This window comes from Bufo gargarizans, chromosome 7 (assembly GCF_014858855.1).
Source record: "Bufo gargarizans isolate SCDJY-AF-19 chromosome 7, ASM1485885v1, whole genome shotgun sequence".
In the NCBI taxonomy this organism is placed as follows: domain Eukaryota; kingdom Metazoa; phylum Chordata; class Amphibia; order Anura; family Bufonidae; genus Bufo; species Bufo gargarizans.
Genome location: NC_058086.1, coordinates 95338523 through 95364514, shown reverse-complemented (window position 1 = coordinate 95364514; position 25992 = coordinate 95338523). Strand labels below are relative to the sequence as shown.

Here is a 25992-nt window from a genome sequence, read left to right as displayed (position 1 = left end):
GTGGGGAGCGGGGGAGCGGGGGAGCAGTATACTTACTGTCCGTGCGGCTCCCGGGGCGCTCCAGAGTGACGTCAGGGCGCCCCACGCACATGGATGACGTGATCGCATGGCACGTCATCCATGCGCATGGGGCGCTCTGACGTCACTCTGGAGCGCCCTGGGAGCCGCACGGACTGTAAGTATGCCGCTCCCCCGCTCCTACTATGGCAACCAGGACTTTAATAGCGTCCTGGGTGCCATAGTAACACTGAAAGCATTTTGAAGACGGATCCGTCTTCAAATGCTTTCAGTACACTTGCGTTTTTCTGGATCCGGCGTGTAATTCCGGCAAGTGGAGTACACGACGGATCCGGACAACGCAAGTGTGAAAGAGGCCTAACAGACCTGCAAGATATCAAGTAGGACATGAAACATATTGGAACCAGAGTTGAACATCTAAAAAAAACTCAGGCGGCCCTCTGTCATTTCAATACAGCCATCTCTGAAAGCCTCTCTACATGCCAAAGATACCTTAATGTGGCCTTTGAAGCCCTGGAAGACCAAGAGAATAGAGGGTGCAGAAATAGTTTAAGGATCAGAGGCCTTCCCGAGTCTGTTAACACAGCTGCTGTTCAGGCAACAGTTCAACAAATATTTCAAGGCATACTGGGGACTCCTCCTTCAGAGATCATCATGGAACGAATTCAGAGGCGAAAACCTAAGGACTCTGAACCCCCACGAGACGTTATCTGTCGCCTTCTCAATTACGCAGAATATCTTCTTTTTGATACTGTAACACTAGATCTAAAGAGCCTGTGGAATTTGAGTCAACGCAGATACAAATCTTCCAAGATCTTTCACCTCAAACGCTTCAAAAAAGAACCAAAACTTTTTACAGATGTACTCCGCACCAAAGGAATACCATACAGCTGGGAATTTCCCTTTGGCCTCCTGTTCACATTTGAAGGCAAGAGACATATTATCAGATCTATCCAAGATCTTTCGAACATATATGCTGCACTGGACATTCCAGATCTCCTAATCCCTGATTGGGCAACAGTTAAGAACTTGCAGATCTCCCGCATCTGCCACAGCCCATCCCATGGGAAGAAGTTTCCCACAGCAGAAGCTCAAGACAAAAGTGGAAATAAGGGAAGCTAGCACCTAAGAGCATCATTTCTGGCGACACCTGAACAATATCCTTTCTGAGATTGGTGCTCCTTAGCATCCATAAGATGCTCCCTCTTCTGCTATTCTATTGTTCCTTTTTTTTTTCCCTTTTCGTTTTCTTTCACAGCTTTCCCTCTACCTTCTCCTTTACCTTCGATTCTTTAATACGTGCTCTTATCAGTGGATAATACCCTCTCTCGGAATATCGTAGGTTGGGTCTCTGAGGTCATGCACACAATAGTCTCCACCACTGTTCCTCCCAGCACCGGACAGGACTACAGTCTGGAAATTAGGAACTTCATTTTGTTATTTAATGTTATGAACCTTTATGTTTTGGTAATTTGCTGTGCCCACAGCATGCGGTCAAGAGTGTTGTTAAGAAAAATGATGATTACACTTACCGGTAATCAGATTTTCAATCATCATTTTTCCCTTCCCCCACGACAGCACCACAGAGCGGAATTGCAGAGAAGACTGCCCCTTCCTTAAGGGGGGTTGGGGGCACCACTTGCAGAACTTCTTACCGACAGAAGAAAAGAGGCAGAATTTAGCTGGAGCCAATAGTGACAATAGTGCAGAAGGAGAAGACCACGTGGTAGCCTAACAGGTTTGCACAATAGAAACATTAGCCCTCCCCTCCCAAGAGGTAGACTGCGCAAGTAGAAAAGGTTTCCATACCTTCTTACTATTGCCTTTGCTGAAAGAATATCAACATCTATCTTTTACTTATAATCAACTGGTGTTCCAAAATTGTTGGACACCAAGTTGGATCATTTGTGAAATAATACTTATAAATATGGCATCTATGTCCCCTGATGAGCCCACTTTACACACTGGGGGAAACGAGTTGGGATAAATTAATTGCGATAACCCTTTGAAAACTGAAAGGTTTTTTGTGTTTAAATCAGGATACAATTCGATATTACAGAAATTGTACTGCGCATCTATTCATCGTTATGTATTGAGCAATGACTCAACTTGATGTTTTCAGCACTTTTTTACTGTGATGTACTTAGCATTTTTATTTTTTTATTGCTTACTCAGTGTTTATTATTTTTTGTATTTATAGTAGGGTATCTAATAAACCCACCTTAGGGCACCTTATTTAGGTGCCTTGCATATCTGTCTTCAGGGCCATCCAAGGGCTTGTAGGAGGTTCCTGAATATGGGATCACCCCCATCGGGGCGGCCATTCCGTTCTATAGGAAGGGATCAATAGCATAGGGCAGTGATGGCGAACCTATGGCACAGGTGCCAGAGGCGGCACTCAGATCGCCTCTCTTTGGGCACCCGCACCCTGGAAAAAGTCTATGGTGTACCAATAAGCCTTAGACTTTTCCTGCCATTCATCAGCGAAGGGCCCGCTATGAACGGCACAGGCAGTTATTATAGCTAAATGATAAAGTAAATTGAAGATACACTATATTGGTATTCAGATTAAATTGCCGTGTTGGCACTTTGTGATAAATAAGTGGGTTTAGATTGCAGTTTGGGCACTCTGTCTCTAAAAGGTTCGCCATCACTGGCATAGGGTGAGAATCAGGGAAAGGTCCTCCATTAGACCATCACCATCCTGCCTAGAAATCTGTCCTATACCATATTGTGGAATACGAATGACTGCTGAGTTTACACAGCCTTTCTTTTGATTTTATATATCTTTTTTGTTTTGCATATTTTGTGTTGGGTAAATTTTTGCGCTTTTAATAAAGGCTACGTTTTAAATCCGGGTGGTACTCTGTGACTATTCCATACTTTATTTTATACTGCCTTGGCATACTTCACAGATTCCTGGGATTATCAGAAGTGCTTGAAAAGTAATTAAAGGTAAGGCTACCCAGATGGTAGTATAAGTAAACTAAAAGCTAACTAGAGGTCCGAACCTAAAGAAAAAAAAAGGGGTCGGATCAATAACATTCTAGGAATTTTTAATACCGGACAGTATACTTAAATCTAGCATAATCTTATAAAAGAAATCTCAAATGGGTTTCTCATCAAGTGTTTATCAAAATAATCATAACAGATTTTAACAAAACATCTTAGATTAGTACTTATCTTGACAAGGAATGACCAACTGAAGATGATTGCTCTACACAGATTCCTTTGGTGCAGAATATATTGAGACAGATGCTTTGATGCTGGAGGCCTTTTGTTACATCTACCAGAAGAACTTTAGACGTTAAATCTCCTTCCTCGCAATCTGGTATCCATGAAGGGAAAACTATCGTGGCCTCCATCCCCCGGGGGAGCTCACAGGTCTGCTGCCAGAGCTCCAAAGAGCACACTGGACCTTCAGTTTTGGAATTCTAGATCCGCGGCAAGTATTTATAGAGTTTGTTGGTGCGCCATACCCCCTGTAGGCCCTCCAGACTACATGTTCAGGTCGATCTTATTACTCCCCACCAGGAGCCATATAGGGCTCTGTTGATACGCCATACATACTGTAGGCCATTCAAGCAATATGGTGTAGCCGATTTTCTCACTCATCAAGAGTATTATAGGGCTTTGTTGGAGTGCTATGCCTATTGTAGACTATTGTACAATTTGCCAATACATCCGTTATTTTTCGGATATGTGTGCAGCACCAGGATGGCGCTTTTTCTGTCACTCCCCTTTACTTTTTTTAACGGCTTTATATATATATATATATATATATATATATATATATATATATATATATATATATATATATATATATATATATATATAGTTGAAGAAAAAATGGCGGCACTGGTGCTTAAAATTACAAAAGGTAGGGTGCACGTCCCAAGGGGAATAGGCTCCTTACCCCGTTAAGTAAATCCGGAAAGACGAGAGGCACTCCAATGATAAAGAAATAGTGAACCTTTATTCACCCAGGTGCAACGTTTCGGCTCTGCTATTGAGCCTTTCTCAAGCATAAATACAACTCCACAACACAGCATTAAATACAGGTGAATTGATTAGCAAATAAGTCATGTGATCATACCCCACCCAGTGGGTGTGACAAAATCGTAACCATATCAGATTACAACACTGTGAATATATAATATTATCCTGTGCAAACTGTGCAATTATGAAAACATAAAACACAAGACATGTAGATAATACATCTCATACATATGTTATGACTTCAATGAACAGTGATGATGTCGATCATAAGTAAAAAAAGATCGATCAATGTGCTGCAATCTATTATACCATACAGGGGGAAGAGCAAACAAGGAGGGGTGATCAAACTGGCATACCTCGCGCACATGGAGAGTCGCATCCCACCGCTTGTTTCAGCGTTGTTTACTTTCCTTTGCGCAGGTCGGGTAACGCACCTATCAGGGAGAAGGCTGAAAAGGAGCGGCCGACGTCATCACATCCCGTCGACGTACGGTCATCGCTCCAGTATCATCCTACATAGCCTAGACACAGCTTCCTGAGCGCATGCTCAATGTAGAAAAGCATACCGGACGCGTCCGGTATGCTTTTCTACATTGAGCATGCGCTCAGGAAGCTGTGTCTAGGCTATGTAGGATGATACTGGAGCGATGACCGTACGTCGACGGGATGTGATGACGTCGGCCGCTCCTTTTCAGCCTTCTCCCTGATAGGTGCGTTACCCGACCTGCGCAAAGGAAAGTAAACAACGCTGAAACAAGCGGTGGGATGCGACTCTCCATGTGCGCGAGGTATGCCAGTTTGATCACCCCTCCTTGTTTGCTCTTCCCCCTGTATGGTATAATAGATTGCAGCACATTGATCGATCTTTTTTTACTTATGATCGACATCATCACTGTTCATTGAAGTCATAACATATGTATGAGATGTATTATCTACATGTCTTGTGTTTTATGTTTTCATAATTGCACAGTTTGCACAGGATAATATTATATATTCACAGTGTTGTAATCTGATATGGTTACGATTTTGTCACACCCACTGGGTGGAGTATGACCACATGACTTATTTGCTAATCAATTCACCTGTATTTAATGCTGTGTTGTGGAGTTGTATTTATGCTTGAGAAAGGCTCAATAGCAGAGCCGAAACGTTGCACCTGGGTGAATAAAGGTTCACTATTTCTTTATCATTGGAGTGCCTCTCGTCTTTCCGGATTTATTTATATATATATATATATATATATATATATATATATATATATATATATATATTTTTTTTTTTTTTTTTTTTAATCATGTTATAATTATAAGATTTTTATAAACAGTACTGGGAGCTCCGTTCTTTGTTTATTTGCTGTGTAATTTAAGTAGAGTGATAAGGAATACCTTCTTTCACAGCCATGGGAGCTGCATGATCTAGGCTCCTCCTTCCTCTTTTGAGCCGCATGCTGGAGAATGCACCGGAATACATGTTCCCATGAGGCAGACCCTCCATGGATCCATGCTGCATGCGATGGAATTCAGTACCCCTCTGGACTGCTTCCTCTTACCCATGGATCTGGTCTTTAAACGTTGCGTGGCCTTACTCCACTGAGGGGCTCACACACCTGCCGCAAGAACCGAACAGAGGACCCGGTTCCTGGGATCCTGTCAGCCCAACACTATGGCGCGATAGACCCCAGCAGGTATTACCACATAGCCCTCCAGAACATTTCTGGTATCTCCTAGGCTAGCGGTACCTGAAAGGAAAACTGCAGATCTCCTGCTCCAGGGACAGGAAACCACTAAAGGTTGGGGAGAGGCTCGACCTTTTTATTCTGCAGGTTTCCTGTCCCTGGGGGGCGGATCTTCTCGCTCTGTGGTGCTGTCGTGGGGGAAGGGAAAAATGACTTTGTTTGCAAGTTTTATACCCTTCCTCTCCTTTCCTCCCCTCTGTACATTACAGAAGCAGAAACAGATGACAAAAACTGTCTGAACAGCATGGGCCACACTATTTCTGCTAACATTTATGGCCCATCTTAATATTGCGACTTACAACAACAAGGCAGATGTCTGTTTTCTTCAGGAAACCCATTTAATAAAAAAGATCATATTCCAACCATGAATAGAACCTATTTTGGTACCACTCTGGACCCACCAATAATGCCTCCAAGGGAGTCAGCATGGGAATTAGTACGCATACCCCATTCACATTGATAGATAAATGTATAGACCCTGAAGGCCAATACATATTTCTGAAAGGGAAAATTGGGAATCATCTAATGACATTTGGAAACCAAATTTGCCCAGCACTGCTCCTACCAGCGATTAGACTATATTTTTATCTCAAACACATATACAACACTGTATCGCCTCAGATATTAAATCTCAGGTTCTTTCTAACCACCCCTCGGTGACAATTAAATACCAGGTTCCCTCTATGCCTGGTAGAATATATAGATGGAGACTTAACGATCTCCTTCTCCATCCCGCCCAAAATATCAGCAAAATAAAACAGCATCTTATAGAATACTTTCAGATTAACGAAAACGGCACAGTCTCCACACAGACGTTATGGGAAGCACATAAATCTCACAATAGAGGATATTTTATCTCCTTAGCCGCTTATACTCGGAAACTCAGAAAAAACGGTTTCAGACCTACAACAGAAAATTGAACGATTAGAAGGCCTTCATAAGAAGTCATTAGCCACAGCACATTAAACTGAACTACATTCTAAATCTAGATTCAGCAGTCGTATCGCTACGCCAAATATAAACATTATGCACACAGAGATACGGCTACCAGACTTATGTTAGCTCAAATTAAGCACAGGAAAAACAATGCCTACATAACTACTTAAAAAAACTGATATGGCACCTTACTACATAAAACTGAAGATATAACACGAGAATTTAGCGACTTTTATAGCAACGTCCATCCTCAGATGGATACTGAAACTACTCGGTCCAAACATGTGGCAATAGACTCCTTTCTGAAGTCTTTGAATCTACCCAAACTTACTGCTGAACAATCCAACCACCTATGCTCTAAAATAACTCCACAAGAAAAAAAATGCCATTAGAAACACAAAAATAAAAAGTCCAGGCCCAGATGGACTCTCTTCCTTTTATTATAACCCCTTTCTAGATCCTTTAATACCATATATTGAGAAACTTTATAATGAAGTGCTGATTGGGATCCCATTCCACAAGCAGACCCTTATAGCAAGGATAACCATTATCCATAAAGAAGGAAAAGACCCCGCACTATGCGACAACTATCGCCCAATTTCCCTTCTTAACGTTGATTTAAAGATTTTAGCAAAAATCCTGGCCAATCGCCTATGCTCCCTCCTACCATACATTATAGGCCCAGACCAGTAGGCTTTATCCCAAAAAGAGAAGGCAAAGATAACATACCAGGTTCTTCAATTAATCTCTCACACAACACTCACATCCACTCCACCAGGGCTGTCTTTACCAAGGGGCAAAAGGGGCAGCTGCCCCGGGCCCAGGGCAGCTGCCTCTTGAGCCCTGCTAGCCACTGCCCCGGGTGTCAGGCTGTCAGCTACACAGGGGGTACTGCCATGCCATGCCTGCCGACACGGAGTCCAGGCAGGTACTGTGAGAGCTGGGATCTAGGACCTTAGATGACATCATCACCATGTGACCAGTAACCTAGCAATATTACTGGTCACATGGCTATGAGGTCATCACAGGTCCTATCAGGAGAAGTTTGCCCTTAACTGTGGAGCTTTTTTTGTGAAGATTACATCAGAAAAAGGTGACAGGGGCTGTTATGCTAATATACTGTAAACTACTGTATAGTGGGGTATACTGTGTGGGGGGCCTGTATACTGTGGGAGGGGGCTGTATACTGTAGGTGCTGTATATTGTGGAGTGCTATACTGCGGTACTGTATACTGTGGGGGGCTGTATACTGTAGGTGCTATATAGTGTGGAGTGCTATACTGCTGTACTGTATAGTGTGGGGTGCTGTATCGTGTATAGTTTGGGGTGCTGTATACGGTGAGGTGCTATACTGCTCTACTGTATACTGTGAGGTGTTGTATACTGTGGGGTGCATACTGCTCTACTATATACTGTGGGGTGCTATACTGCATACTGTGGGTTGCTGTATACTATAAGGTGCTATACTGCATACTGTGGGGTGCTGGGGTTCACTGTAACACTAGGGTGAGCCGAGCCCTGGTCGCCTTCGTGCAGAGCGGTGCCCACTTCCAGCCTGAGCCCAGCTGCCCAGAGCGCTGATCCTGAGCCGCTAGAGTCTTCAGAACTGGAAGTATTTACAGTCATTCACTGTACTCTACCAGATGTGTGGATTTTTTGTGTGTGTGTTGTGGTGGAGGGCGCGATTGCCTGCTAATGTGTGGGAAGGCGGGATCCAGGGGGCCCAAGTAAATTTTTGCCCAGGGTCCAATCAATATTAAAGACGGCCCTGCACTCCACTACTTCTTCTCGGCACAGATGCCGAGAAGGCATTCGACAGGGTCAGTTGGAAATTCCTGGGTGCATCCATGGCAGCATTTAATATACCTGACGCGTTTATTGATGCAGTATTTACAATGTATAAAGACCCTACAGCCAAAGTTCTAGTAAATGACACTCTCTCACCCTCTATTAATATAACTAATGGAACCAGCCAGGGATGCCCATTGCCCCCCTTCTATTTATAATCACAATGGAGATCCTATTTCAAAAAGTTAGGTCAAACCAAAACATACAAGGGAAACATAGAACATAAAAATGCAGCCTATGCCGATGATTTACTATTAAATACTGACCAACCCAACTGAGTCTCTCCACATTATTGAACAATTACTAACAGATTTTGGTAGTATCTTGAACTTCAAATTTAATATGGGGAAATCTTAGTATATCCCTCCCCAAACCTATAGCAAACTCCTTGAGCGCCAACTCTTCTTTTGATTGGACAACCCTCTATAAAGTTTCTAGGGATCAATATCTCATCTAATCTATCTCAACTATATAAGAATAATTTCCCCCACGCTACACCATAAAAATAACCCAAATCTTTTTGTCATGGACTATCCCATATATATCTCCTGGTCTGGCCGTAAAAATATTGCAAAATGTCTGATCTGGCCAAAAATCACCTACCTACTCCAAGCGCTACCCATTTATATACCCAGAGCATTTTTCATTGAAGTTAGAAAAATATTCTCAAAGTTTATCTGGAAAAATAAGAAACCACGCGTTAGGTATATGATCTTGCAGCTATCACATAAGGCCGAAGGCATGTACCTCCCGGACCCCAAAACCTTCAGTCATTCAGTTCACCTCAATAGAATTATTAATTGATACTGTAAACCCCCTCATAAACTATGGGTCTCTTTAGAGCAGTGCTCCTCAAATAAAAGCATGATCACATAACAAACAATATATGAAACAAAAGGCACAAGTGTACAGGAGGGGGGCGAGACCTCATGTAAGGAGGTCAGATACAACCTCTCTCCCAAACACCCAACTGGCAGGGAAAAAGATGTCACAACCCTAGGTATACATCAGCATGAAAATTGTGAGAACTGTAGGTTCACTCAAAGTGACATGTACTGGTATGTATGTTGCATGCACAGAAAGATAAATGAAAAAATGTACAAATAGCACAAGGCAAACTAGCCCACCCAAAAGCCTGGGATGGCCGCATAAGATATGCACATAGCCATTGTTACTTTGAGTGAACCTAAAGTTCTCACAATTTTCATGCTGATGTATACCTAGGGCTGTGACATCTTTTTCCCTGCCAGTTGGGTGTTTGGGAGAGAGGTTGTATCTGACCTCCTTACATGAAGTCTCCCCCCCTCCTGTACACTTGTGCCTTTTGTTTCATATATTGTTTGTTATGTGATCATGTCTCAATAAATTACATATATTTTATGTGTGTGTCTCCCACTTTCTTTGGGGTTATTGGTTCTGTTTTTGGGTTGGCTCAGTATATTATACTAGACCCCAGTGTAATCTATACATTATATGTGAGTTTTTTCTTATAGGTTGGTCAATCTGTAGCACACTTATACAGGATTGTAACGGTACCTTTGTTCTTTTTCCTGCTGGTGCAAGTCTAAAGAAAAAACGACGTTTAATTCATATGCAAATGAGCACTTGCAAGTGCCCAGGGGCGGCATTCAGTATGTAGGTGCCCAGGCTGCCCTGCCTTCTTTTACACTTTACTCCTCCCCAGTCTCAAACAAATGCAGACAAATGCATGCCTTTCCCTTTCCCTCTCATGCAAATAAGAGATAGACTGTTAGGCTTTGATCAACATGAGAATAGCAGTATCCCAATTTCTGTCTGAAATAACTCCTCACCCATTGATACCTTGCTAGTCAAAGATACCTTCCCCTCAATTCTCAATCTTCAAAATATACTGAATTGTCCACCCCTTTCCCCACTATTATATAATAAGCTCCTCTCCTTTAAACAGTTGAAGAATGCCATGGATCTTACCAGGTCATTAACCTGGTTTGAAACCTCTCTCTCCCAAAATAACACACCTAAAAAGGCGATATCACAGACATGTAAAAACATTCTGCACCCAAATCCTGACAATATACTCCTTTTCCTTCAGGCTTGGGAAACAGATCTAGGAAAGAAATTCACCCCTGAGGAACGGCAGACCTTTTTTCTAGCCCCCAAACTTGCATCCAAATGTGTGCGTATCCAAGAATATGGTTATAAAATCCTGACGAGGTGGCATCTAACCCTGGCTGCTCTTAATAAATACAATCCCAATAATGACCCCAGCTGCTTGAGATGTGGTTGTTCCCCTGGCACATATTTTCATCTTTGGTGGACCTGCCCTGTTATAATCCCTTTTTGGGACTCAATTCTACAACATGTCAATAAAATTACAGGTCTTAACCTTCCAATGACACCGGAACCCTGTCTCCTCCATCTGGCACCAGATAAAATACCAAAACATCTGAGTACTGGCTAGACATCTTCTAGCTGCAGCCAGAATACTTATCCCTAACTTATTGGAAATCAGATTCCCTCCCAACGGTGGCACAATGAGTAGACAGGGTTGATTGTGTGTTCCACCTAGAAGAATTGGCTCAATGGCATTTGAAAAACCACACCTCCTTTAAAGAGGACCTTTCATGGGTCCAAACATTATAAACCAAGTATCAGGAGACTGAATGTTTCTCCGTGGGCATCTCCTTCTCCCTGACTGTGAGCTGTCCAATCGCAGAGATCGATTTTTTTTTCTCCCTGGCAGTCTCTTCCTCATTGCTCTGATGCTAAAATTAGCATACTAGGCAGGAAAATACAATGGGGGCCACAAAGAGCAAACGAAGCTGCCCCCATAAAAGAAATTAAAAAAAATACTAAAGTGCAGTTATATCCCTGCACTATGCCCTACGTATCCTGATACTTAGTTTATAATGTTTGGACCCATGAAAGGTCATCTTTAAGACAGCCTGGTCCCACTGGGTTAGTTTCAGGGGTTACAATACATGAATGGACACAGTGCCTGGGTTGATGGCCCTAAAACTGATACATTAATTTCTGTGTCTTAGGCCTCTTTCACACTTGCGTTGTCCGGATCCGGCGTGTACTCCACTTGCCGGAATTACACGCCGGATCCAGAAAAACGCAAGTGTACTGAAAGCATTTGAAGAAGGATCCGTCTTCAAAATGCTTTCAGTGTTACTATGGCACCCAGGACGCTATTAAAGTCCTGGTTGCCATAGTAGGAGCAGGGGAGCGGTATACTTACAGTCCGCGCGGCTCCCGGGGCACTCCAGAGTGACGTCAGAGCGCCCCATGCGCATGGATGACGTGCCATGCGATCACGTCATCCATGTGCGTGGGGCGCCCTGACATCACTCTGGAGCGCCCCGGGAGCCGCACGGACAGTAAGTATGCTGCTCCCCTGCTCCCCACTACACTTTACCATGGCTGCCAGGACTTTAGCTTCCCGGCAGCCATGGTAACCATTGAGAAAAAGCTAAACGTCGCATCCGGCAATGCGCCGAAAAGCCGTTTAGCTTAAGGCCGGATCCGGATCAATGCCTTTCAATGGGCATTCATTCCGGATCCGGTCTTGCGGCAAGTCTTCAGGATTTTTGGCCGGAGCAAAAAGCACAGCATGCTACGGTATTTTCTCCGGCCAAAAAACGTTCCATTCCGGAACTGAAGACATCCTGATGCATCCTGAACGGATTTCACTCCATTCTGAATGCATGGGGATAATCCTGATCAGGATTCTTCTGGCATAGAGCCCCGATGACGGAATTCTATGCCGGAAGACAAGAACGCAGGTGTGAAAGAGCCCTTACGTCTCGCGTTGCAACAATCTCTCCCTACAATACATAGAAACATAGTACATAAGGCCGGAAAAAGACATTTGTCCATCCAGTTCGGCCTGTCATCCTGCAAGTTGATCCAGAGGAAGGCAAAAAAAAAAAAAAAAAACTGAGGTAGAAGCCAATTTTCCTTACTTTAGGGGAATAAGAAATTCCTTCCCGACTCCAATCAGGCAATCAGAATAACTCCCTGGATCAACGATCCCTCTCTAGTAGCTATATCCTGTAATATTATTACACTCCAGAAATACATCCAGGCCCCTCTTGAATTCCATAACAACTCGTGATATCTTTCTGACCACAATGTAACTTACACAGTCTAGTCATGCTTCTTACAATTCACGTGTGTAAGCACTCAAAGGGGTTGTACCACCATAAGAAGTTATCAGACCACAAGGGTCCTTTTCGCTAGGGAACCTCACCAGTCACAAGAATGAGGTGCCAGAGTCTCGAGAGTGAATGGGGCGGTAATGCAACCGCAGCCCAAACGACAGTCCCATAGAGTTGAATGGAGCAGCATTGTTACCGCTCTCCATTCCCACCAGGGACTCCAGAACCTCATTCTTGTGATCAGTGAAGGTACCAACAGTCAAACCCCCACAGATCAGATATTTATGCCCTATCTGGTAAGTAAAAGAAATTTTTTTATGATGGGACAATCCCTTTAAAGAGATTTTCCAACTTTTGTATTCATTTTTCACATTTTTTAGTTCGACCATTTTGACATCATGGCGTTCATTGTATATTAAAAAATGACATGACGCAATACCAAACATATAGTTTTTAATTATTTTATTACTTTGAAAAAAATAAATCTAAATGTTCTTTGCATTGCCATTTTCTGACAGCCACAACTTTTTTATATTTCGGTCTATAGAGCTGTATGAGGGCTTGTTTGTTTGCGTAAAGAACTGTAGTTTTTATTGGTACCATTTCTGTGGTATGTACGACTTTTTGATAACAGTTATTAGCATTTTTTGGGGGTGGGGGGGGAATTGAAAAAAATGGCAAATAGCTTGTTTTTCATTTTTATTATAGCATTCACTCCACAACCTGGGTTGTTTTGATCTTTTTCCATTCACCCCAATAGAGATCTATTAGGGTGTATAATACAGCTGGCACCCAACCGCAATGAAGGGGAGCTGCGATCGCACCGAACCTTTTCATTTAGCACCTCAAAGCCGAGATCTATTAGGGTGAACAGGATTCTGACACCCTCCCCGCTGAACCGTGTCTCAGGCACAGCTTAGCAGGGAGCTTACCAAGGCAGGCCTGAGAAGCTTCAGCAGTGCCCAGGCTACCATGGTAACTGATCAAAGCTCCGGCAGTGAAATTGTGGACGTCTGATCAGAAGGTAGAGGGAGCCGCATTCCTCTGCCCTACCTCACAGATGCCGACAATCAGCTTTGTATTCGGCATCTGAGGTGCTAAATGAAAAGGTTTGGTGCAATCGCAGCTCCCCATAATTGCAGCTGGGTGCCAGCTGTATCATACACCCAATACCCGCCATGTGTGGAGAGGGCTCACCGCAGCAGCCCGCTCCATAGAACTGTAGGCACATAATGCGTACAAGTATGGCATTATGCGTTAAGGGGTTAAATATACGCTAATGAGCCTCTAAGAGAAAAAGGGCGTTAAAGTTATACCTAGAGGCTCTGCTCTCTCAGAAAAGGCTGCGACCTCTCATCTTTGACAGGGCCAGGCAGTAAAAAAATCATCACATCTGGCCCTATTAAAGTGTAGCGAGCGTGGCAGTTGCAGAGAAAGCTGAGCCTCTAGTAGTAATGGCAATGCCCTTGTTGCTTCTAGAGGCTCATTTGCATATATATTAATACATTATTTTTTTCAGCAATGCAGGCATATATGAACATGGGACCAACACAAATGCCTTCAGGTGCCATGTGCACATGTACAAATCTGCTGACATGTCCTGACAAGAGCCAGGATAAGAAGTAGAATATATGATGTGACTTTGAAAAGTTATATCCCAAAAAATATATAAAAAGGAAAATTTTAAGGGCTTGTGTCACTTCAGCAAGTGGCATTTTTCATGTAGCGAAAGTTACTATAAGCCACTTACTAATGTATTGTTATTATCCATATTACTGGCTTCTCGTTTCCATGGTTATGACTACCCTTCAATCAATCAGCAGTGATCGTGCTTGCACACTTTAGGATAAAGTGCAGGCCTCTCTGGGGGCCGGGACCATGGGAGCTCACATAGGCTGATCCTTTTTTCTATAGTGTGCAAGCATGACCACTACTGATGGATTAGAGAGTGGTCATAACCATGGAAATGAGTGGTGTATAATGTGATGGAAACGTGAATTCAGTCAGCAAAGGAAGCAATATTGATAACAATACATTAGTAAGTGCCTTGTATTAACCTGCTACATAATAAATTGTATTTTCTAAAGGGGTTGTCACTTCAATAAAAAAACAAAGACAGTGAGTCGAAGTGTGAGACACCTTTATATTAATCTTTGGCACATATTCTTGAACATTTCTCTCACCTCTGGAACCACCTCTGTCAGTTTACAGACCATTTCCATTCCACCCAATTTCCAATGTCCGTCTTCACTTACAAACACAGAAGACAAGCAAATGTTGTTATGAGAAACCTTTCCCTGTATGGAATAGAAAATTACTACCATAATAACAATGAACTTATTAAAAGGAATTAAAAAAAGGAGGCAATTTACATACAGGGCCAACAGTTATTCATTCCAACAGGACAGGGATAACTAACTCATTTGTGGTGGTCCTACACTGGAAAAAGCACCGATTCTGAGAACAGTGGTCCCATTCTCTCATTTGATGGAGCAGCAGGCCGCACATGCACCTTGCTGCTCCATGCATTCTCTATGGGACTGCCAGAGATAGCAGAGCACAGCTATTGATAATTTCTGGCAGTCCAATAGAGAATGAATCCTGTGAGTTGGGGATAGCGTAAAGACTTAGCACAATCGGATTGCGAGGATCCAACCACTGGGACCACCCCACTGACCCTTAGAAGGAGGTTTCTATAGGGCTGGCAGAGACAGCTCTCCAGAATTCCCATAGAAGTGAATGTTGCAGTGGATTGAGATGCATGTTACCACTTCATTCAGAGAGAGGACTTGGGGATTGGGATCGCTGGGGATGTTTATTTAGGGCCCATGTGCAGGACCGTTTGCCCTCTGAGACATACGGCTCGTGAGCGGGCCATATGTCCCAGAGCAGTATTGATCATGTGCACGGGAGCGTACAGCATCATAGGTTACTATAACACTGTGCGCTTCGGGCGTCCATGAGACTACTGTCCTGCACTCATATGCTGCTCTGGGACATAAGGCCCGCTCGCGGACCGTACGTCTTAGAGGGCATACGGTCGTGTGCATGGGCCCTTATCCTGTGAATACTTTTTGTGGGATAACCCCTTTAAGCACTCCCATTCTGAGAAAGTGTTCATCATAAACTACTACAATATTATTTTGTTTTAACAAGATATTCCGTTTTACATACCATTAAATTCAGCTTCAATTAGGAACATTAAAAAAAAAAAAAAAAAAAAAAAAAAAAAAAAAAATCTGAAAGTAGGTATTTACCCTTTCATGTAGAAATACTATAGCTTGAAGAATATCATAGATACCAGCACAGATTTCATTAGCCGAAAGTTTCTGGAGGTGCATTTCCACAGGCTGCACCCGCTCAGTCACAAGGTAGATACCATCCTCCATAGTACATGACAAAAATCGCAGAAGACATGGATGACGTAAGGTTTTCAAATGCTTTGAAAGACAGAATGGACAAAAAGGAAAAAAATAAAATATTTAAAAAAAATTAAGCATTAACCCCTTCTAAGCATGCAAAAAATGCAATTACTTTCATTTGTACATTTTGCACCTTTAGGTCATGGCCTTTTAAAGGGAATGTGTCATCAGAAAATGATCTATTGTTTAAACTACATTTGAACACATGGACCATAATGCTTTCTAAATGCTGTTAAGAACAGCTCAGGCAAGATGGCAGCCCCTATAATCATGCTCAGGAAATAGACTAAAAACCATCTACAATAAGAAAAAGAAAAACGGATTATAAAATGGGTATGTGTTGCCATCTGGTTTACACTTGCAGAAAAAAAAAAGGTTTTGGTGACAGACTTCCTTTAGGGTCCATTCACACGTCCGCAAGTGTTTTGCAGTCCACAAATTGCGGATCCGCATAACACGAACACCAGCCATGTACGTTCCGCATTTTGCGGACCGCACATGGCCGGCAGTTTAATAGAAATGCCTTTTCTTGTCCATGTCTGGACAAAAATAGGACACGTTCTATTTTTTGCGGAACAGAAGTGCGGATGCGGAATGAAAGTGCGTTGTCCGCATCTTTTCCAGCCCCATTGAAAATAAATGGGTCCGGATCCGTTCCACGGAAGTGTGAATGGACACCTAAAGTTTAGTACCATATTTCATCCTGCTACATCAGGAATGTCTTTTCAAGAGCGCGCTTTGAGAAATATTGGATTACACTTACCGGTAATCGGTTTTCTTTGAACCTATGAGAGCACCCTTGGAGAGACGTCATCCACCTCCTTTAGGACAGGAACCAGATCCGCCTTTTAAAAGAGGGATGATCCCCTCTATCTTCAGTCCTTTTCTCAGGAACTAAGTAATATAACATCTTAACAACCTAATCATATAATATATATATATATATATATATACACACACACACACACACACACACACACACACACTTTTTTTTTATACACATACACACATCGCTATACAAATTTTATATTAGGGTTGGAAATTAACCGGGTGCTGTCATAGGTTCAAAGAAAACCAGAATAGGCAAGAATTTGTCTAGGGTGGGACCACTTTACGACCAAAGGTAAGACCTTCATTAGAAGGTAACTGTAGTTTATAGTGCCTAAAAAACTTATGTGGAGAACTCCAGGTAGCTATATAGGCAGAAGCTCTCTCTGCCCAAGATGTGGAGACTGATCTCGTAGAGTGAGCCCCAAACCCAAAGGGTGGATCAATCCCCTTAGAAAAGTAGGCTAAGGGAATGGCCTGTCTAATCCACCTAGCAATAGTGTGAGAAGAGGCTGCAGATCCCTTCTTTGCTCCCTGGAACAAAATCAGCAGACGTGAAGAGGATCTCCAAGGCTGAGTGACCTTAAGATATTGCAAAATACATCTCCTAATGTCTAGACAGTGGTACTCTGATTCCTTTTTATTTTTAGGGGAAGTACAGAAGAAAGGCAACACTATCTCCTTAGAACAGTGAAACTGTGAAGAGACTTTTGGTAAAAAAAGAAGGATCAGGAGAAATCACTACCCGATCTTCCAGGATCACGAAATAGGGAGGGTCAATTTAAAGAGCAGAAATCTAACTAACTCTTCTAGCCGAAGTAATGGCCAGAAGGAAAGCAAGTTTTAGGGAGATTTCATCAATAGGCTCGAAAGGGTCTGACGTGAGAGAGGAGAAGACCAAATTTAAATCCTGGGACGGCGGGGGGTGTTCTATTTTTAAGCCGGGAACAATTTAGACACTGTTATAAACCTTCTAATCCAAGGATGAAACTCTTTTCTTTCAAATCTCCCTCTCAATAACCTGGCAGTCAGGTGCAGATTCTTCACCACTGGGTTAAAAAAAATAAAAAAATAGGACCCTGGGACAGAAGCTTCTGTGATTCTGGAAGCCCCCATGGCGTTGCTATCTACATCTTGTGGAGCCAGGAAAACCACACCCTTCTAGGCCAAAAAGGAGCTATAACTATTACCGTGGCCTCCTCCGCTCTGATTTTTTTGAGGACTCTTGGTAGCATTTTTAATGGGGGAAAGGCATACAGAAGGCCCTGCCTCCAAGAGTAAGCCAGCGCATCCACAGCTCTCGGATGCTCCACCGGAGAAAGGGAAAAGACGACTTCTACCTACTCCAGAACGATCTCTGGAGTACCCCATAATGCTTCCACATCATCGAAAAATCCCTGATCTAAGGACCACTCTCCCTGGAATAGTTGAGGACGACTGAGGAAGTCCGCTTTCACAAATGTCCGAACCCCTTAGATGTACTTCAGAAAGAGATAATAGAGAGGCTTCTGCTAGGCTGAAAATCTGACGGAAGAGAAACATTAGGCCCTGAGCCCTGCCGGTTGATATAGTCCACTGCTGTTGTGTTGTCCGAATAGACCCTTACATTCCTGCCTCTGATTGTCGGGAGACTCTGTACTAAGGCTATCCTGATTGCATCCAATTCCCTGAAATAGTGCGAATAGGACAGAGATCTGCTGTCCCAAATCCCCTGCAATAACAGGGACCCCATATGGGCTCCCAAACCAGATGGGTTTGCATCTGTGGTTAAGGGGAGAACCGCCTACCTGGTCCAAGGAACTCCTCTTTCTAGATTTTTTAGATCCATCCACCATCCAGGAATCTAAAAGGTCTGAGAGGATGGAGATATCTCAGAATCCAGAGAGGGGAGACTTCTGTCCCAATCACGCAGGATCTGAAGCTGAAGAAGCCTTGAATGGTTTTGGGCCCATTCCACCCCTGGAACAGTGGCTGTCATGAGACCCAGTACCGACATGGCCTCTCTTATAGTGACTGACGGAGACAAGAGAAGAAGCTGAACTCTTGATCTGATTAGTAAAGCTTTTTGCAGAGGTAGCAGGCACTTCTGGGAACTGGAGTCCAAAATCATTCCTAGGACACTGCATCTCTGGCCTAAGCATAAGCTGGATTTTTCTAGGTTTATCTCCCATCCCAGCTTCTCTAGAACTTCTCTACACCTGGCAATCTGACCCTGAAGAATCTGGCTTGACCTGGCCACCAGCAGAAAATCATCTAGGTAAGGTATAATGATGATCTCTTTCTCCATGACATGGGCCATCATTTCCGAAACAATCTTTGTGAAAACCCTCGGAGCTTGAGCGAGGCTTAAGGGTAATGTTCGGAATTGAAGATGCAGAATTTCCCCTTCTAAGCGAACTGCTACCCTCAGGAACCTCTGGTGGCTTGGATGAGTGGGGAAATGATACTACGCATCCCTCAGGTCTATTGTGGTCATAAAGCAAAACAGGAAGAGATTGTTCACTGCTGACTTGATGGACTCTATACAAAATCTCTCATACTGCAGAAATTGGTTCAAACACTTCAAATGGCTAATTTCGGGCTATAATAAACTTTGTTTTACAAAATTCCTTGCACTGGACAGAGGCGCAAAATCTACTGAAGGAACTTGTGATTAGTAGAACTGGGGACAAACAATTTTTTAAGACTCAACATTATTTTATGAAAGGGGAATGTACGAGTCACCTACAAGCTACTAGGGATCGACCGATTATCGGTTTTACCGATATTCAGGATTTTGCACATTATCGGCATCTATTTTGCCAATATTCCGATAACTTATTGGGAACACAGATCGCGCTGCTGTCAGAGCTCTCAGTGTTCCCTCAGCAGCACAGGGGAGAAGGAAGCAGTGTCTCCCTCCCCCTGTGCTGCTGCTGCCGCCAATGAGAGGAAGGAGGACAAGAGAAGGGGAGGGGCTGTGGTCACTGTGCCACCAATGAAGATAACCCTCTCATTCATTCATATACAGGAGGTGGGAGCTGGCTCCCGACCTCTATGAGAGGTAGCTGCGATCTGCGGTAGTTAACCCCTCAGGTGCCGCTACCGCTCATAGAGGTCGGGAGCCGGCTATGTGATTCTGCAGCCAGCTCCCACCTCCTGTATATGAATTAATGAGAGATTTCTCTTTGGTGGCGCAGTGACCACAGCCCCTCCCCTTCTCTTGTCCTCCTTCCTCCCATTGTCGGCAGCAGCAGCACAGGGGGAGCCCCCCTGTACTAATCATTGGTGGCGCAGTGCGCCCCCCCCCCCCCCAATATTAATCATTGTTGGCGCAGTGCGACCCCCTCCCCCACCCCAGTATTAAAAACATTGGTGGTGCAGTGTGCCCCCCCTCCCCAGTATTAATCATTGGTGGCAGTGGCCACAGGGTCCCCTTTCCCCTCCGATCGGAGCCCCAGCAGTGTAAGCCTGGGGCTCCGATCGGTTACCATGGCAGCCAAGACGTTATTGAAGCCCTGGCTGCCATGGTAAGCTCCATGCTGCTGTGTGCACAAAGCACAGAGCAGCAGGGACAGTGTGAGCTCCTATTCACCCGGATATAGATCTATCAGGATGAGTAGGACAAGGGTTCTAGACCCTAAGGGGGCTAAAAGTTAGTTTAAAAAAAAAAAAGTAAAAAACACCAAAATAGTAAGTAAGTATGAATGAAAAAGAAAAGATTTACAACAAAATTTTTATATATATATATATATATATATATATATATATATATATATATATATATATATATATATATAGCGGAAAAGGAGATTTGGCGGCACCAGTCTGTTGGCTCAGGTGCTATGTCCAAAGGAATGAGCTTTCCACCTTGTAATATATGCAGAGAATCGGACAGCACTCCAAGACTTGAAAAAAGTAGAAATCTTTATTCACCCATGTGAAAAATAATTGCAACGTTTCAGCTCACAATCGAGCCTTTCTCAAGCAATGAAACACAAGACTGTGCATGTCTTATACAGCTTTTTCAAAAATCAGACAACCAATGAATTTTACAAATCAAGACATGTGACTGGTGAACATGTGAAAGTAGTTCACCTCATTAGATCATGTGAACAATTACTTATGCAAAGTACCATACTGCTGGATACACAGGGATGTGTCCATTAGTGTTGTATCCAAGCTTGTAACATTTAAATAATGTATACTACAAAGTGCATATGTGCATAAATAAAGTGCATGAAGATACAAAAAAATTAAATCATGTATTAATGTTTAAAATCATACACCACAGAGGCTGAGGGAAAACAGTGAAGGTTTGATCATGTTCGACAAAACCGCATGTTCATGTGAATACTGACCAAAAACAGCCCTGTTAACTAATACTGTCAAAACCACAGCATGTCAAAGACAAACCTCCACCCACAGTGTGCGCTCGCAACTGCGCTCCAATATATCCTCGGCAGCCAGATATCATACTTTTGCCGTGTGGGAGCTATTGCATACGCACAATGTGACATTATTAAAGGCATCGTCTTTGTAGCAAGGCGCTTGACACTGTATATGCTTCACTGTCAGGACCAATCAGAGAGGGATCCAACCTTCCGGGTAGATCAACCCCTCCAAAGTTATGGTCAGGTAAGGGGGACACCACATGCAAATGTAGTGCACCCCGAACCGTCCCATTATAACGGTCCATAGACAGTGTAATGGGGATCTCCCATATAAATCACTTGATAGCAGAAAATTGGTTTTGACACATCGTGGATGCAGTAACAGAAAAAATTCTATCCAGTTCAATTCATACACATAGAACATCACAAGCTGTCGCATGTATCCAGACTTCTATGTTCACTGTTTCCGCATCAGTCTGTGTGGTGTCTAAAAAACAAATAAGAGAAAATTACATATGCTTGTGAATCTTATCTAAATTCCATCATCACAACAGGGATCATGCCAGAAAGCATAAAGAGTGGGATATCAGGCAAACAGTAATCTAGAAGCATCCAGGATTGTATTCCACATTTAACCCTTTAGGTTTTAGGCTATCTAAAGTGTAGATCCACCACATTTCTTTGTTTTTCAATATTTTTATTCGATTGCCCCCTCTCCTGGGGGGAGGTACATGATCTACAATCCAGCATGCTCGAACTTTGGAGGGGTTGATCTACCCGGAAGGTTGGATCCCTCTCTGATTGGTCCTGACAGTGAAGCATGTACAGTGTCAAGCGCCTTGCTACAAAGACGATGCCTTTAATAATGTCACATTGTGCGTATGCAATAGCTCCCACACGGCAAAAGTATGATATCTGGCTGCCGAGGATATATTGGAGCGCAGTTGCGAGCGCACACTGTGGGTGGAGGTTTGTCTTTGACATGCTGTGGTTTTGACAGTATTAGTTAACAGGGCTGTTTTTGGCCAGTATTCACATGAACATGCGGTTTTGTCGAACATGATCAAACCTTCACTGTTTTCCCTCAGCCTCTGTGGTGTATGATTTTAAACATTAATACATGATTTAATTTTTTTGTATCTTCATGCACTTTATTTATGCACATATGCACTTTGTAGTATACATTATTTAAATGTTACAAGCTTGGATACAACACTAATGGACACATCCCTGTGTATCCAGCAGTATGGTACTTTGCATAAGTAATTGTTCACATGATCTAATGAGGTGAACTACTTTCACATGTTCACCAGTCACATGTCTTGATTTGTAAAATTCATTGGTTGTCTGATTTTTGAAAAAGCTGTATAAGACATGCACAGTCTTGTGTTTCATTGCTTGAGAAAGGCTCGATTGTGAGCTGAAACGTTGCAATTATTTTTCACATGGGTGAATAAAGATTTCTACTTTTTTCAAGTCTTGGAGTGCTGTCCGATTCTCTGCATATATATATAAAAAAAAAAAACACACACACTACACGTTACCAATAAACATATTTGTGTAGGAATTTTTTTAATTTTTTTTCAAAAATGAAAATTCCCAGAATATATCAGTATAAATTATCGGCTATCGGCCTGAAAGTTCACAAATTATCGGTATCGGCCCTAAAAAATCAATATCGGTCGATCCCTACTGGCTACTATTATTAAAACCCAATCGGGCCCCTCTTGTGTATTGGGAATCGCTAATAAAATGGGCGTACAGGTATCAGGAGATTATAACATAATGAACATATTCCATGAGCACTAAGCAGATGTCCAGACTAGGGACTGACTTAGGGCTGCAGCTAATAATTATTTGAAACTTCTTACACGCTATGTTACCTGTGGCAGAGAAGAGACGTTCCGACGGTGTGGACGTACAGCTTATAATTTATTGCACATTTAATCTCCAAGACTCGTACTCCTCCCTACTAATATTATCCTGATTATCTAGCCAAGTTAAACGTGCAAAATCCTGAATATCGGCCGGATGGCACTGTTATGGGGGGCATCTGTGGATAGCAATCATGGCACTGTTATGGGGCATCTGTGGATGGCACTGTTATGGGGGGGATCTTTGGATGGCTGGCATTGTTATGGGGGCATCTGTGGATGGCACTGTTATGGGGGGGAAGGGAATCTGTGGATGACACATATGTTTCATCCAAAGATCCCCCCCATAACAGTGTCCCTGTGTAGTGATTGTGAATCACCCCCAATACAGGGGTGGGGACTGGCATTTTGGTTTTGTAATAACAGCGGGGCCTGGTGCAGTCACTGTATTCTATTACACTGGGCCCCGCTTACCTAATCATATCTATCAAGTAGGGGATGTTAAACTACTTATAGTGCAAAGTCACTCCAGACCCTAACTTACTAGTATTAAAACTATCGCAGGAGGCAGGAGGCTGGGCAGTTGGACGGGCAGCGGCAGCAACGTCACTTACTAAGTCATGCGCCTGCTCCTCCCACTTTATGAATGAAGGTGCAGGCGCATGACGTAAAGTGGGAGGAGCAGGCGCGTGACGTAGCGAGTGACGCTGCCGCCGCTCGGCCTCCTACGAAGTGTGCTAGTAAGTTTTACACGCTGCTGCCCGCTCAGCAACAAATTGGACGATTATTCGATAACGGGAATAGTCAACAACGAATCCCGTTATCGAATATTATTGATTAATCGTTGCAGCCCTAGATTGACTGTAGTGACAGAGAGCAATACCTGCATAAAAGGGGCACATATTCCAAAGAGCACCTTTCGGATTTCACAGGCCATTTTTTACAGATTTTGATTGCAAGGTACTTCTCACACATTTGGGCCCCTAAATTGCCAGGGCACTATAACTACACCACAAGTGACCCCATTTTGGAAAGAAAAACACCCCAAGGTATTCTGTGAGAAGCACGGCGAGTTCCTAGAATTTTTTATTTTTTGTCACAAGTTAGCGGAAAATGATGATTTTTCTTTTTTCCTTACAAAGTCTCATATTCCACTAACATGCGACAAAAAATAAAAAATTCTAGGAACTCGCCAGTTAGTGGAATGAGACTTTGTAAGAAAAAAAAAAAAATCATCATCATTTTCCGCTAACTTGTGACAAAAAATAAAAAGTTCTATGAACTCACTATGCCCATCAGCGAATACCTTAGGGTGTCTACTTTCCGAAATGGGGTCATTTGTGGGTTTTTTCTACTGTTTGGGCATTGTAGAACCTCAGGAAACATGACAGGTGCTCAGAAAGTCAGAGCTGCTTCAAAAAGCGGAAATTCACATTTTTGTACCATAGTTTGTAAACGCTATAACTTTTACCCAAACCATTTTTTTTTTGCCCAAACATTTTTTTTTTTTTATCAAAGACATGTAGAACTATACATTTTGAGAAAAATTTATATATGGATGTCGTTTTTTTTTGCAAAATTTTACAGCTGAAAGTGAAAAATGGCATTTTTTTTGCAAAAAAATCGTTACATTTCGATTAATAACAAAAAAAGTAAAAATGTCAGCAGCAATGAAATACCACCAAATGAAAGCTCTATTAGTGAGAAGAAAAGGAGGTAAAATTCATTTGGGTGGTAAGTTGCATGACCGAGCGATAAACGGTGAAAGTAGTGTAGTGACGAAGTGTAAAAAGTGCTCTGGTCATGAAGGGGGTTTCAGCTAGCGGGGCTGAAGTGGTTAAAGGGAGACTATCACCTATACTGACCGTTTTTGAACACTAACACCATTCTCAGCATTATAGTACCCATATGTGAATGCTACTTACTGTTTAGCTGTCAGTCACTTATTTCCTTAAAAAAAAAAAACACTTTAATCCAATATTCAAATTAGGTCTGAAGGTGCCCAGGGGCGGCGTTCAAGCGGTCGGTGCCCAGGCCCCTCTTCGCTATTCATACGAAACCTCTGCCCTTTAAACACTCAGGCCAGCCCTAGGTTCTTATTATTACCGGCTCCCTTCAGTGTGAAATGCCGCGTCTGCGCCGTGCATCCGAATCACGGCGCCTACACACAGCATTACCCATTATGGGCATCGGCATCCGAGCGTTTATTGCGCATGCGCCGGCCCCAACATCCCACTCTAGCCTGCGGCTACTTCTGCTGGCTAGATCGGGATGTTGGGGCCAGCGCAATAAATGCTCGGATGCCGGTGCTCATAATGGGTAATGGTGTGCGCAGGCGCCGTGATTCGGATGCACGGAGCAGGATTTCACACTGAAGGGAGGCGGTAATAATAAGAACCTCGGGCCGGCCTGAGTGTTTAAAGGGGAGGGGTTTCATATGAATAGCGAAGAGGGGCCTGGGCATCGGCTGCTTGAACGCCGCCCCTGGGCACCTTCAGACCTAAATTTGAATATTGGATTAAAGTGTTTTTTGAAGGAAATAAGCGACGGACAGCTAAACAGTAAGTAGCATTCACATCTGGGTACTATAATGCTGAGAGAAAAAAAAAATGGCCAGTATAGGTGAAAGACTCCCTTTAAGATGATATGGATGCTGCAATTGCTCTACATACTGCATAACTCACCAGCATGGATTCCCATGCATTATTATTATTATAAGTTAGAGAATATTTAGATCCTTGTTATGGAAAAATAAAAATAGTAGAATCCGACATAAAACATTACAGTGTGATAAAGAAGCGGGGGGACTGGCGTTAC

The 25992-nt window shown here is 43.0% G+C and overlaps 1 protein-coding gene across 5 annotated transcripts in view; it reads right to left on the bottom strand.

The window, feature by feature from the left end:
• Window positions 1-25992, bottom strand: part of SCYL3 (SCY1 like pseudokinase 3) — a 445770-nt gene that overhangs the window by 402150 nt on the left and 17628 nt on the right. For all 5 annotated transcript variants that reach the window (XM_044301161.1, XM_044301165.1, XM_044301163.1 and 2 more), the window contains exons 2-3: window positions 15936-16118; window positions 14862-14975 (exon numbers count right to left, since the gene is read on the bottom strand). In XM_044301161.1, the coding sequence (XP_044157096.1) occupies window positions 14862-14975; window positions 15936-16118 (297 nt within the window). The remainder of the gene's footprint in view (window positions 1-14861; window positions 14976-15935; window positions 16119-25992) is intronic.